This window comes from Stylophora pistillata, chromosome 1 (assembly GCF_964205215.1).
Source record: "Stylophora pistillata chromosome 1, jaStyPist1.2, whole genome shotgun sequence".
Taxonomy (NCBI): Eukaryota; Metazoa; Cnidaria; class Anthozoa; order Scleractinia; family Pocilloporidae; genus Stylophora; species Stylophora pistillata.
In genome coordinates, this window is record NC_142519.1 from 22171565 (window position 1) to 22186796 (window position 15232).

General features: G+C 38.5%; 1 protein-coding gene, 1 long non-coding RNA gene and 1 pseudogene across 4 annotated transcripts in view; 2 read left to right on the forward strand and 1 right to left on the reverse strand.

The window, feature by feature from the left end:
* Positions 1 to 3: 3 nt before the first annotated feature.
* On the reverse strand, positions 4 to 1929 carry LOC111345423 (uncharacterized). 2 transcript variants are annotated; one of them, XR_015995130.1, is made up of 3 exons: positions 1697 to 1929; positions 701 to 770; positions 4 to 136 (listed from the first exon to the last, which is right to left on the reverse strand). It is a non-coding gene; the product is annotated as an uncharacterized LOC111345423 (long non-coding RNA). The 2 variants fall into 2 exon arrangements; XR_015995137.1 differs by having other exon boundaries at positions 1529 to 1929.
* A 1225-nt stretch (positions 1930 to 3154) lies between these two features.
* On the forward strand, positions 3155 to 4539 carry LOC148741705 (ectin-like; annotated as a pseudogene).
* A 1122-nt stretch (positions 4540 to 5661) lies between these two features.
* The window catches only part of LOC111345420 (aldehyde dehydrogenase family 16 member A1), an 11453-nt gene continuing 1882 nt past the window's right edge, over positions 5662 to 15232 (forward strand). Inside the window, exons 1-10 of one of the 2 annotated variants that reach the window (XM_088744495.1) lie at positions 5662 to 5984; positions 6776 to 7066; positions 7973 to 8250; positions 8572 to 8724; positions 9853 to 10149; positions 10228 to 10470; positions 11802 to 11977; positions 12738 to 12905; positions 13271 to 13475; positions 13991 to 14238. In XM_088744495.1, the coding sequence (XP_088600621.1) occupies positions 5738 to 5984; positions 6776 to 7066; positions 7973 to 8250; positions 8572 to 8724; positions 9853 to 10149; positions 10228 to 10470; positions 11802 to 11977; positions 12738 to 12905; positions 13271 to 13475; positions 13991 to 14020 (2088 nt within the window). In that variant the 5' untranslated portion in view covers positions 5662 to 5737 and the 3' untranslated portion in view covers positions 14021 to 14238. Of the gene's footprint in view, positions 5985 to 6775; positions 7067 to 7972; positions 8251 to 8571; positions 8725 to 9852; positions 10150 to 10227; positions 10471 to 11801; positions 11978 to 12737; positions 12906 to 13270; positions 13476 to 13990; positions 14402 to 15232 lie in introns of those variants that run through there. The other variant, XM_088744492.1, reaches the window with a different exon arrangement.

Below are 15232 nucleotides of genomic sequence, written 5' to 3' on the forward strand. Positions count from 1 at the left end.
GGAGGTTTTTATTTCTGAGTTCCAAATTACGTATTCTGTTACCTAAATACCCTTAATTTCAACCTTTACCACCACCTTTTTAATGTATAATTTTCTGTCAGCAGTAGTCTTCAATCCATTGTGCCTTTTCCTTGCTCTGTTAAAGGAGAAAAAGTAATCGAAAACTAGTATTTAATAACTCGGATGAAAATGCCCTGTAGGCAAATGCCCTCAACTCGCATTGCAGCAGGTTCATATATTGTTACCACCACTGTGCGGATATTTGCGGCATTTTGAACCACGGCCAGTTCGCAACCCATTTTCTTGTGGGACTTCCACATCAACCAGAAAAAGAAAAAGGTAAAGTCTGTTTACGAGCCTAGTGGCCCCTTAGGCCGGTGCTTAACTCCGGTTTCTGTAGCATGAAGCGACTAGGAGTATTTCTACTCCCCCCTGGATGGGATGCCAGTCCATCGCAGGGTTACCCCCAGCATTAAATGGCCGGTACCCATTTCAACACCTGGGTGAAGAGAGGTACTGTGAGAGTAAAGTGCCTTACCTAAGAACACAACACAATGTCCCGGCCGGGGCTCGAACCCGCACCACTCGATCCGGAGTCGAGCGCACCAACCATGAGGCCACCGCGCCTCCACACAACTAGAGAGATAATTCAACCTGAAATGACCAAGAGTATTCAAGAATGCAGGATGTATAATCCTACCTCTACGAAGCGACTGTTGCTTGAGGAGATTTCGGGCTGTTTGTGATTGTATGAAATTCCTTCGTTATACCTGGAATGTGTACAGAAATGATGCTGCATGAGATCATGGATGAGTATGAGAAACCGATTATGATAATAGCTGATGCTGCATTGTTTTCCATCTTGTCATGAGAGTCCATTGACTAATATACTTCTATTGTTTTCAGCCATACATTTCGCATGGCAAAACGGCTGTTTTCGCAAGGACACTCACCAGTTTTGATTTTATCTTCGCCTGTGGTCGGATGGCCTTCACTAAGCTAAAATTATCAGTCAAAAGAGAGATTTAGCACCGCGTTTACGAGGAACTGCAAACGTCAGCTTTCCCTTTCACGTTTCGCGTAAAATAGCCTGAACCTTGCTGCTTCAGCTTTGCGTGAACTCACGTCATGGTGGATTTGAAGGTGCCCTTGTATGACTTACAAGGAATAGTTTTGGTGCCCTTTTTCCCGTAATTAACTTCTACTCTGTGATAGAAAAAGTGAAGAAAATCCTGCGTACACGGCCGACGCGAAACAGGTTACTTTCACGTAGAAACGTCAAAGCGCAACCCGCAAACGCGAAAAAATGGCGGAAAAAACAAGGTTACGTTGTCACTCTTGCCGTTAACGTTTCACATAAACGCAGTGCTAAATCTCTTTATTATATCTCTTAGTGCGTGCGCTGATTGGTCAATTTAATACTAGTGGGCCGTAGTTCATTTTAAGGGCTGCTAAATTAGAAAGTTTGTTTAAATTTAAAAATTCCTCCTCAATTTTATCCCATAGATATGATAAATGTCTTACTAACCTCGTTGTCTAGGCCTGTACTGTAATTAACGGAACCTCGCTTTTTCTTCCTCAGATTTATGGTCTGCCTCTCCGCATATTGGCCACAAATCTGAGCGGCAAAAACTCGGTCCGTAACTAACAGTACGGACCTCGAACCCAGTTGGTACGAGATATATGTACAACTCACCAACCGATTCTCCACTGCGTCACTAATTGTCCGAGGAACGGACGTGTCTCCAATGGAATAAATTGATTGCACAGCAAAATCTCCTTCAACATTTGCAAAAGTAGATAATCCAATGAAGAGCTGCTTGAAAAGAACTTCTAATAGATAGGAAAATTAAGAGTTGCAGTAAATAATCAAATATTCTGTAGACTGGTTCGAGAAAATAACAACCTATTAAGAAACTAGGAACGTGATTTCTGCAAATTCCAACTGAGCTAATGGGTTTTTATTGTTTGGTTACGAAGAAACTTCAGTCAAAGATTGGTATTTTGATTATTTGCTTTCAATCTAGTTCAACAAACATTGACACTCTCAACCGCAAGAAGTTTTAGAATATTGTAAATAGGTAATTGTACATTTTAATTGGCCATATTTTCTATATCTTTCCCGATAAAGCAAGTTTTAGCTATCAGGATTTAGGGTTCATTGCCTGGTTCGTGCTTTGGTTTGTTTTGTTTTGCTATGTATTGTTTTCAATTTTTTGGAGGTTTAAACAAAGCACACAGCATTAGCTAAGAAGGAACGTTGTAATTAATAAAAAATTTCACTTAATGGTACAGATTACTCCAAACAATGCATATTGTTACCAGGTAACAATGAATTAACTTTTTCATTTTTAACATCTCAGTATTAAATCTCTCTACTCTCGCACCTAGTTTACATGACATCAGTTCTGAGAATTTGGTGTCAAATCGGAAAATACTTGCCACTCGATTTTTTTCTTTGTTCTCATTACCCTTGAATGCATGGATAGCAAATGGAGAAATTACTCAATGGCCAGACGTGGGGGTGAAAGTTTTACGTGCTTGATGGTTGTGTCATTTTGAAATCGTTGCAATTGAATACCACCAACACAGAGATTAAGAAAATGATTTTCAAAAGATACTGTTGGATTTTCTGCACCTCCCTGGCTTTTCAAGATGGTGAGATATAAAGAAATTTGTTGATACTATTTCTGATTTGCTACACTGATTTTTTTTTTTTGGGCAAATTAACGGTTTATAGTGTCCCATCGCTACTTTCGCACAAATCTGGAGAGGGAAGAAAACTTACCTGAAGAATTTGTTTTCAATTGGAGCCGGTTCGTAACTAATTCAACGCGATGACGTCCTGAGAAAAAAATTACTATCACAGGATACTTTTCCCAATTGTCCATTGATATTCTGTTCTTGTCTAGAAAAAGTTGAGGGTATTTATACTTCGGCAATTAGATGATCCGATGCTACAAATTTCGCCAAAGTTGTTTTTTTTCTTCTTTTCATAACCGTGCAAACGGTTTTCAAAAATGATTCCCTTTTCCTGAGAATTTACGAAACGTTAGTCAGGTTTAGTTTCCTGCTTGGGGATCCTGTCTTAGCCTCTTAGCTAATTAATAAGGAATCACTGTATTAGCTACAAAGTATTACTTTTCGTGACAAACTGGAGGGGACGGGACCACGTCTCTATCACCACTCTCCCTCCTCTTCTAGTTATGCTCCTGTCTTTTGGTTAGCAGTATTTGCCAGCATCCGTTCGGACTGTTCAGAGCACAACCTTTATCGGAGGCGATATCATGTCCCGGATGTGACGTACAGTAATAAGCTCGAGGAAAAAGCTCAAAGTTTGGCTGCTTACATGGCAAAAACTGATGCCGAATTGCAAATATACGGAAATATGGAAGAGAACTTGTTTCATGGAAAGTCATGGCTTCCCATGACTATAAGTGATGATTTAGAGCACTGGTAATGAGGGTAACTTGGGAGGTTGAGCCAATTAAATGAGTTTCAGCCTACACAAGTTCAGTCGGAACAGTTCAGAGGTCCATACCTAGCAACATTGTGTAAACCCTTACCCAGACCCTAAATATACTGTTAGTATATTTATCATCACTGCCATGTACGTTACGAAATATTTCAGTTTCATTCACTTTGATTTCGCTGATATTTTCCTGAAGGTCAGACGGTGGTCGATTTTACAACTACAAAAACCGGCCCACAGTCAAACTTCGAAAACAGTGACTTTATAAGAGTAAGTGCCATACATTAGCCTTTGTACAGATTTCTTTCCTGATTTTTCCCAGACAATTCTTCGTAATTTGTGTTCTTCCCGGTGCTAAATTTGGTTTTTAAGATAAGAGCGCATCCGTTATGTCCTACTGATTCACATTGCTTCCATGAGTATTTTACTCTCACAGTCATGGCTTGGTACATGTGTGGGTACACAAAACGACCTATAGCTACATAGAGGACACTGGTGATTGTTGTAATATAAAACACGAAACCCAGTCAGTCCAAAGAAAAAAATAAAAGGAAGCAACGACAGCTATAGGTCAATACTTCCTGAAACGGGCTTCAGCATATGAGATAACGACAGTGACAAAGCTGCGATTGGTTTTAGAGAAACTTAGATTTTCTTTAAATAACGGGACCTGATTCACAATTCAAAGAGCAACGAAAAGCAAAATTAACCAATGAAATCCCAAATCACGATCACCATCGACGTTGAATGACTTATAAATTGCTCTGATGACTACCAGTATAGTTGATCATTTGGCAATCCGTTCAAACACATCTTGAACATTTATTTGCTTGTCATTCGAGATTTTTGTTTGCTTCAAGAATTAAGTATGGAATTCCGATTGCTTCATAGCTCGTTTGGAAGTCATACTTGAAGATCGGTTTTGGTTATGCTTTAGTGAAAAAGAAAGATGGCAGCGTTGATACATACGTGGTGACTTTGTACGAGCCGCCAGCTCCTCGACAATTAACTGCAGAAGTCCTTTTGGAAAACGTTCTACCTAAATCCGCTGACCCATCTCAGTGATCATTAAGGTGCCTTACCAATAAATATTCATTGTTACTTATAATATCTAAAAGCATAAAGTCCTATTTTCTGAAGGAAGTATCGTGATCATCGGTGGTTTGGAGGATAAATCAAAGGAAACTTGCGAAGAATAATTCAATTTTAGTTGCAGTACAGCGATATGTTGTCGAAAAAACGAAACGATGGAGACAGTTATAATTTTCTTGTTTGATTAAGTACATTAATTAAAAATATAATTTTGATCGTGCCTAACAGGTTGTCAGACCCCAGCACCAGTGTGACTGATGTATTTCTGTAGTGACCTTGCAGTAGCTCCATGGGAGACTGGTGTTGGCCCAACAAAGCACATAGAGATCATTGCGATTAACATTTTAAATAGATGAAGTGTAGTAGAACGGGATAAAAACCGAAAAAATGAATTTAATCGATTCTTTTCATTATTTTTCAGCCCCATTGGTTAGGAATGATGTGTTTTAGTTATGACTCGTGGTGCTGACTAGCTCGCGCTAGAGACCCCTGCACTCGGCATCTCAGGCGAATGTTAATTGGAAATTTATCCAGCGTATTTATGCATGTATAAGCGTATAGAAAAAATAATTGTGATTGGACTCCTGAGGAGCTGTGTAATGCAGTTATAGTCACTGACGAATGATCTGACTCAAGTGAACGGTTCTACCTAAGCTTTGAGTCATACCTAATGACTAACAGAACAATTTTAGCAAACAAAAGAAAATTGTAATTTGCAGCAAAGAAATTCTCAGTCTCAGGGACAATAATTACCTCAAAGTAACAGAGACTATCAATCCTCTAAACTTAGAGGCCTTGGCGCCTAGTTTACACTCTAGTCAAGGTAGGATTAGTGAAGCAGAATAGTAAGTTGCCCGCCAACGCATGAAACTGGTTTCGATCGCGAAAGACCATGCACATACACGAGATGCTCTCACCAAGAGGTTCGATTTCATCCTGGATTGTATTTCGATTGATCTTTTTTAGGTAATAACCATTAAAAAAAAAGGAAAGAAAAAAGAAATAGAGGAAAAGAAGACATCGCTCATCGCGCTTTATGTGTGCGGACGACCCGCCCACTCTCTTCCCACAGGTCCTCGATCTGATGTTTCGTTACCAGACCTACAGCAAGATTTATCATTTGTACATTTCGCCACGAGTATCTAATTTTCTTGTCTAGCTAAAAACCACAACATGGCTTCTGTTCGCACCGAAACTATTGCTTCTAGTGATGTAAAATCCACTGGTTCCGCAAAACTGAACAAAGATCCCACTATAGCGCAGATTTTTGAGAGTTTAGATTATGGTCCAGCACCTGAAGGAGCTAGCAGCGTGGACTCATGGCTTGAAGAACATGGAAAGGACTTCGGACATTTCGTAAACGGGAAATGGGTGAAGCCCGAAGGGAGGAAAGTTTACGAGACAAGAAATCCGTCCACAGGTGAGCGATGAAGTTTGTTGTTAAGGCCACTGTTGGTTATGTTGAGCTGCAGTGATCCTTATGTGACCATACTATTTTAATAAAGCCCCCTGCAAAATGCACTGTACTGGATCGCGGACTTGAGTTACAACGGCATCAGCTGATCTCGATTATGAGTTATTCAGAAATATCTTGTAAATTTATTCTAGAACCTTGCCTTGAACACTGCTCCTGCTCCTTGCAGCTCTATCAGGGTTCAGTGATGCCTTCCCCCACCCCTCCCCTCTATCAAGCTGTACTTAGCAGGATAAGGTACCAGGGAGTAACCAGCAATCGGGTGTTTTTTGTTTTTTTTTTCATGGGGGAGGGATTATGTATCAGTGTGAGAATCAGCAACCAGGAAAACAAATAAATTAGAATGCTTGAATAAGCCATCTGCTTCCCCTCGGTAGATTAGATTACCCTATCTTTTGTCATATTTTTACTGCACAAGACAATCAGATTTTACCTGAATCAGAACATTTTTGGTCACACAGGAGTTACTCTCTTCGTTGAACACTCAGTCAAAGATCATCACTTTCTCAGACAATGTCAACATTCATTGGCTTAATTTCTCTTTTGCCTTAGACAGGTTTTTGTGATTGTAGCAGCAGTGATTCCACAGTCAACCTGTTTAAGATTATCTACCTTTTTGGAATGTTTGTATTCATTAGATTCAGTACAAAAACAGAAGAGCATATCAATAGTGTTTGTCACATCCTCATGCGGAATGCTTTTCTATTTTTGATAAGAAAACAACATTTACTTTGCAGGAGAAAAACTAGCCTCCACTATGCAGGGTGAGCAAGAGGACATAGACCAAGCAGTAGGTGCAGCAAGAGAGGCTTTCAAATCATGGAGTAAGCTTCCCGGTCATGTACGAGCTCGTTATTTGTACAGTATAGCACGTCATGTTCAAAAGCATGCCCGCTTGCTGGCTGTGCTTGAAAGTATGGACAATGGTAAGCCAATCAGAGAGACAAGAGATGCTGATGTACAGATTGTTGCAAGACACCTTTATCATCATGCTGGTTGGGCTCAATTGATGGATACAGAAATGAGAGGTAAACAGTTTGTGACGAAAATAAAACTTTTGTCTTAATAATTTGCTAATTCCAATTTGTAAGTGAAAAAGAAGTTCCTTTTTCAGTGAGAGTCTTAATGTTACTCTTACTCATACAGGAAATAGTTACAGGTAACAAGAAGTACCAGGTAGGTATGGCCGTCAGTGATAATTACAGAGTTGCTAGGTCATCATCAAGATAACTCCTCAAGAAAGATGACATCTATAACTGCTCTAACTGAACTACTTTCAAGAGAAAACTTAAGGAAAATAAGAATATTCTAAAATCCATTAGTTTCACTAAAGCCATGTATTGAGTTATGTTTTCTTGAGGTTGACATCAACTGAAGATAATATGACAGAACTTTTTCAGTACACTTGCTGTGCTGTAGGTGTTAAACAATTCATTGCATATCAGAGAATTGAGTTTAAAGCTGAGCAAGTTTCATCCAAGACAATCAGGGCTCGACACTAACTTTTAAACTTACTAGCCAAGTGGTAAGTGATAACTTAGATGTTACAATTTCAATTTGTTAGATGTTACAATTAGATGTTACAATTTCAGTTTGTTTACTAGTCAAACTGGCCAGTGGAAATCGAAAACCACTAGCCAAAACTGAATTTCTACCAGTCTGTGGCTAGATGGCTACTGTAAGTGTTGAGCCCTGACGATGCTTAAACATTTTTTGTTCTGTCCAATCATGTAGAATTGGGATAACTTGTAAAACACTGACCAGTCAGATTACAGCGAATGAGCACTGAATTCTGTTTAAATTCTTTCACACCTTAGCAGGCTTCAGTACTGAGCACTGATTGGCACAATTGCAATTATATTAATTTGGTATCATTTTCTCTCTCATGTAAGTGAGCTTAGTTCCAGTAATCATGTGATTTAAATCCTCTCTAGATTGGAAACCTGTTGGTGTGGTTGCTGCCATAGTACCATGGAATTTCCCTCTAATGCTACTTTGTTGGAAAGTTTGCCCAGCTCTTGCCATGGGTAACACAGTAGTGCTCAAACCAGCAACTTACACCAGGCTATCAGCTCTTCTGTTTGCTGAGATTTGTGCTGAGGCAGGGCTTCCTCCTGGTGTGTTTAATGTTGTTACTGGAAATGGTGCATTTGGAAGTTCACTTGCAGCACACCCTGATGTTGACAAGGTGGCTTTTACAGGTTCTACTGAGGTATTCAATGAGTTTGCTCTAGTTGAATGACTCTCGTAGAAATACAGTCATGTAATTGTAAAAAGTGTGCATTACATAGTTATATAACTTAAAAAATTAACTGTGTGCATGACCATGTAATGGAGAAAAGCTTTTAATTACTTTTTCTCTGGCTGATAAGTTTAAATACTAGTTAGATTGTCATTTTCATTAGTTGAATTAAGGTCGTGGCTGTTACAATGTAATATGAATAAAACAAACTTTGATACAAACTGAAATTCAAGTAGTCTGAAAATTTTCAGTTCAGTCATTACCCATTCTCTAATTTTTTTGATTTTGTAGGTTGGAAAAGTTCTCCGTAGACTAACAGCAGGATCTGGTAAAAAACTGTCATTAGAGCTTGGTGGTAAATCCCCTGTGGTTGTTTTTGACTCAGCTGATTTGGACAGCACAGTTGAGGGTATTGTAGATGCCATTTGGTTTAATCAAGGCCAGGTTAGGAATTTTGTTCTGTTTTGTTTTCTGTAATTTGACAAAAGCAGTAACTACACTGATTCTTTTTTTTGTACTTTCCATTCATTCTGAATACAAAATCATGCAGAAAAGCCTTAAATTCAAACACAAATTGTTTTGAGAATTTGGTGGTGAAAATATCCACAAGGGACAATTATAATTCCTTTACTTTGTGTAATTGGGTGTGGTCATTAAACAGGTATGGTTTTTGGGGTTGTAAGTCTCAAACAAGGTATGAAATTTTACTATTCCCTCTTGAACAGGGTGTCTTGCAGGCTGGAAAGCTTTGGTTAGAGTGCAAACTTTCACAACATTTAGTCTCCTCTAATTCTTAAACTCTGTCTTCATATGCTGAGGTTTACCTGTTTCAATTTGTAAAATTAGTAGCCTTAAATTAAAGTGAGCAGCAAAATAAACAGATTTTTCCCCCCAACACCGAATCAGGGTTTGAGGGCCTTTCAATACCCACCTATCAGGCCCTTGGCTAAAACATGCATTTTAAAATTATGCATCTATTATAAATAATAATAATAATAATAATTTAATAATAATTTTAATCCTTAAAATACTGATACTTAAAATACTAAAACTTCTCAAATTTATCTATCAAAAGCTATTAAAAAAATATAATTTAAATATCTAATATATTAAAAATAATTGGGAAACTACTGGTAGTTATATATAGATGGTACAATAAAATCTAATTATTAAAAGCAAGTCTAAAAAGAGAGCTCTTTAACATTTATTCTAAAGTATTGAAACATCTCACACAAGGTAAATCCTAGGGTTAATTGTTCAAAAATTTTGGAGCAGCAACCAAGAAAGTACTTCTAGATAACATGTATTTTTATGATTCTTTTGTATTTTTGCCAATGGTTGACACTGATGGGGTACCATTATACACAAAGTGCTTTCACCTCAGAGTTGTAGGATTTGGCTTTGAAATATGGACCTTCAAATTTATTCTTCATTCCTAGACAATAATGTAATGCTCTCCTTGAAAGAATTTTGCATTCGTAAGAGTCCCAGTCATTTAATTTGTGGTTGTCAATGCATTAATTGTAATCTCAGAGACAGTCATAGTAATTATAATGATGTGTTGGCTTTTAGGTTTGCAGTGCTGGTTCCCGCTTGATTGTCCAAGAGACCTGTGCCAAGCAGCTGGTAGACAAGATCAAAGAACGTATGACACATCTTCGACTTGGACACTGCCTTGAAAAAGGGATTGACATGGGAGCAATAGTTGACCCTTCACAGAAAAAGGCCATTGAAGCTTTTGTAGAAGAAGCAAGGAAGGAGGGGGCTGAAGTGTATCAAAGCTGTGCAAGTATGCCGTCTAATGGGTCGTACTATCCGCCGACCCTCATTACTAATGTACAACCAGTGTCCAAGATTGTGATGGAAGAGGTACCACAAAAATAACAACAAATTTTAATTGGATTTGTATTCTCTATAATTTGCTAAAAGTATATATTCTTATTACAGGTATTTGGCCCTGTGTTGACAGTCCTCACATTCAGAACTGCAAAGGAAGGAATAGCTTTGGCTAATAACACCAACTATGGGCTTGGAGGAAGTGTTTGGACAGAAAATTTGTCACTAGCCTTGGAGGTTGCTATGAGCATCAAGGCTGGCTCTGTATGGGTCAATGGACATAACCTTTTTGATGCTGCAGCTGGGTTTGGTGGATACCGTGAGAGTGGATTTGGTCGTGATGGTGGAAAAGAGGTTTGTTGATAGCACTGAATTAGAGCAGGCTAGAGCTTGTACACTATCATGTTTCATAATGGAGGATTTAGCATCTTGAACTCTTAAACCCCTAAGATTGACTAGCATCTAAGTTCTCCTTACAGTATCACCCCCGAATCACACACTAAGTTCATGAGAACTAAGGAAATGATGACAAACCAAAGAAGCTCTTAATTGTCAACCAGACTCTCCATGTCAGCACCTTAGGAAATGTTTAGAGAACAGTATAGAGAATATGCAAACTAATGTTATGGTGTTAAAGGGTTAAAACTCAGATTTTGGATTTTGAGAGAAAGGGGGAAAGGGAAGAATTTTGAGATTGAACCTTGTGAATATAAAAAGAACTCAGGATTTGGGAATTTTGCAAGTTGATAATCGGCAATTTAATTAACAATTGGTTCATGCTTTAGCGTGCACTATCTAGTTATGGAGCATGTGGGAAGTTTGGAGAGCACGAAAGAAGTGTAAGAGTTGCCTGAGGCGATAGCCGAGGGCAACTCTAGCTTCTGGAGTGCTCTCCAAACTTCCCACATGCTCCATAACTCGATAGTGCACAGCTGAAAGTATGAACCAATTGTTTTAGAACATAGCCGGTGGATTTGTGCATCGAATCCAACACGAAAAACAGACAAAAATATCAATTGAAGCGAATCGTGACGGTGCTGGTGCCGAGTCTCCTTTTCCTATGTTTTCCTCTTTTTCTGCCTCATTTAAGAACTCTAGCCCAAGGGAAAAGGTCGAAACATTGTCTTCGTTTTTGGACTTGTAGGCCGAGTTTCTGTTTGTGTCCATTATTGTTGCAAAATATATTATTTTCCCCATGCTAACAATGGCTGCTTGCGTGAAAAAAAAAAATTTCTGGCAAAGTCGGATTTGCTGACACTATCAGCGCGCACTATTGGGATTTTGAGCACACTTACGTATAATGAATTTGATTGCGCAACTCTGCTTGCTTTGTTGTAATCCATGTTCTCCACCAAAGACCAAATATAATGATAATAATTATAATAATAATGATGATAATGATGATGATGATGATGATGATAATTATGGTGATAATAATAAAAATAATAATGAGGTAACAGCTGGAAATATCTTTACAAACAGTGAAAAATCATTCAGGGCCTTCAGAGCTCTTTACTTTATTTCATTCAGTGGTAATAGCAAAGCCTACCAGTCTCCTCTGAGTTTTAATCTACATTTTGCATATGAAAATCCTAGTTTCCTTGCTATATTGTGTGTTTAGCCATAGCATGTGTTCATAATTTGTTTATTCACTTAGAATGAGTGACTGACTTTACATTCTTCAGGGTTTGTATGAGTATGTTTACCCATCATGGCAAGCCAGACCCAGGCCCGATGTAGATGATTATGATGTCAAAACCTTTGGCTCCTCAGTTCCTGCTAAAGTATTGAATCCAAATTCAAATCCTATAAAACTCCCAGATGCATCATCTGGAAAAGCAAGGATTGCTCTACCACCAAGGTAACCAAAACTTGCTCCAATACTTATAACAACCTTTCAATTTTTGCAACAGATAATAAGATGTGTACAGAGCTTCTCCTGAGTTCTGAAGAGTTGTGTAAAACTTGTTTTGCATTGACACAAACTGAACTTAGGAGACTGAGATGTAGGGCTCCAAGCTGAACTATTTCCAAAGTTTTTTTGGGGACCATAGATCACCAAAAAAAAAAGCAACAATTATTAAGATGCCTGAAATCGGTGGAAAAAGACATCTTGTGTTATTGGACGTGTTGTTTTCTGCAAGTGACCAATTGCAACAAAAATGGTCACAGCTTTGGAGAATGAAATGTAGGATAACAAGCTAATTTTGGGGAAGTGAAAGGCTTAGTAGCAAAGTGGTTAGTGTAATTACCTCCAAATGGGGAAGTCATGGACTCATTGTAGGCTACCAGTTTATCACTGTGTTGTGTTTTTTGGTAAGACACTATGATCTCATAGTGACTTTCCCCACCTAGAAGTATAGATGGGTACTGGGTTACCAGAAGTGAAACTTGACAAAAAAAATGCTGGAAGGGGGGTTACATCTAATGGACTAGCATCCCTTCCTAAAAAATTAGACAAACTCCTTGTCCCTTGGTGCTTTAGGAACCAAGGATAGTCATCAACAGTTACGAGCCACTTGGCTCCAAGATTTACCGGTCACTCTCTCTGTTTGGATTTTATTCTTGTGCTCTATTGTTTCTTCTTGTCTGATTTTGATACCAAGTTTTCTTACGTTCAGCATTGATCACACGTACAAAGTATACATTGGAGGAGCGCAAAAAAGGCCTGATGGAAACTACTCCCGACCAGTGTTGGACCCTAAAGGACAGGTTATAGGACAGGTTGGTGAAGGGAACAGAAAAGACATCAGAGATGCTGTGGAAGCTGCCCATAAGGCAGCTCCAGGGTATGTTTTTGTGCACTTTTCAATTTCAGTAATTAAGACCTTAACTCTTCTATGCTGACATCAATATCCACATTCTCTACACTCTTGCCTACAACTTGTTTTGGTAGTGACAAGGAGAATTTGTTCAACAATCAAAGCTTCTTATGTTGGAGATCATTTCCCATGTACATATATTTTGGATATATCAACAAAGTTGAAATGGTAAATTGGCCACCGTAACGATTACAAAAGCTGACGTTTCGCGCGTTAGCCCTTCGTCAGAGCGTTAGCCCTTCTTTAGAAACTATCAGCCTTTATTCATGTACATATATGTTGCAGTCAACTAGAATAATATAATTATTCACTCCATTTTTTTGTTCCTATAGCTGGGGGAAAAGAGCTGCCCATAACAGAGCACAAATCGTTTACTACATGGCAGAGAACTTAGAGCTACGGCACAGTGAATTTAGCCAGAGACTCTGTGACATGACGGGATGTTCTGTGGAAGAAGCTAAGAAAGAAGTGGACATCACAATCCAGCGCTTGTTTTACTGGGGTGCTTATGCTGACAAATATGGGGGTGCTGTGCAGGTCAGTTCAAGAATTCACTTGTTGTGCAGACACCTTTGATGGGGGGATCATTGTTGTAGGCCATACTCTTAATGAGCATCACAGATACACATCGGGGTTGTGATGAGTGGTTAAGGACATGGCCCTCATTGGGGGTCTGCGTGCGTTCTCATAGATGAAGTGGTAGTTTTAAAAGTGCTAGTTTAAAATAAGATGCAGTTCAAGAAAAGAATACTCACATTTTGACAGATCTCAAAGTCATAATGAAATGGTGTGCTTCATACCACGGAACCAAATACATATGTGTTCAATTGTATATATAATTATATATACAATTTACAAGAAAAAATAAAATTTTAAACATTTTTTCGTTAAAATGAGAATATGGATACTGCAAAGCATTCCGATACTGTTTTAGTTTGCTTTACCGGTGCTCGAAGGGCGGAAAGAGAGCATAATTAAGTTGAAGTAGCAATCAGGCTGCATGCTAGGACTAATTTTTCACATATTTCCTCCCTTTTTGGTTTACCGTCAAGTCGCCCGAAGTCATGTCGCCTGGAAACTGAGTCATGTCGCCCAAAATTGTTTTAGTCATGTCACCCAAAAAAGAAAAAAATCAAGTCGCCCAAAGAAACAAGTCCTCAAAAGATCAGGAGGTACAGACTGTACATGCAATTAGGCGATAAAGTTAACACTGATGTTAATAATGTCTGTCGTAAGTTTGTGTTCTTGAAATGTTATTACCTTCTTTTTCTTTAAAGGAAACTCCATTTTATGGTGCCACGGTAAAGATTCACGAACCAGCAGGAGTTATTGGTATCACGTGTCCCAATTCCTGTCCTTTACTAGCGTTTGTGTCTTTACTGGCTCCCGCTGTTATCAGAGGAAATACTGTGGTGATTATACCAAGTCAGAAACACCCAATGATAGCGGTAGATATGTATCAGGTAAGACCGTTTATGCAAGGGGCGAGTACTCGGGCGAGTAAGATTAACCCTTTGTCTCCCATACTTCACCAAAACAGAATTTACAATGTCAATACAGTATTAAAGTGTATATGACAACTTTTTTTGTAAGTATTTTCCTTTCTTGATTTATGTAATAAATGAAAAATGTTTTTATAATGCGAAAAAAAAGTAATTTGGATGATTTTTTGCGGTCGGAATACCGCCAATTTCCATATAAAAGTGTCCCGGGAAACTGGGGACGATAATTGTGCTTGTCACGTCACAGTGTTTGATAACATCGCTGTCGCGTGCAGGCGCCTCCTAATTTCTCTTGCTCGGGGCTTCGAATGTGCGAGTGATTAACGCTATTTTTTCACCCGCACTGTTTAATTTGGTGATGTCTAGCGATTCGATGGTTTCCCTTCCGTTTCAGCCATATTGGTTTGTTTTTCAAAAACAGTGACGAGTGACGGCACAGACATATATCATGTGACTTTTTGGCCGCGTGATCTCTGGAACAAATTCAACATGAAAGTAGCGCGCATTTTGAACGAAAAAAAGGGGTTTCAAAATATTCTTAAGATCTAAAAACTTTACAGTCGTTTTTCTAACATTATCAACGACCAGAATCAGCGGGAAAAAAAAATTTGTCATATGCACTTTACATACATACGTTTATTCAAAGCATTTGAAAACAAAGGAAAATGTACAAAGAATGCTTTAAAAAGGGAGTTTAGAAGGTTGGCCCTATGTAAAAAACTCCCAAAAGAAAAATCTTAAAAATATTCTAATATTAAGATTCTAGTACTACGAAATATTGACAAATGAACC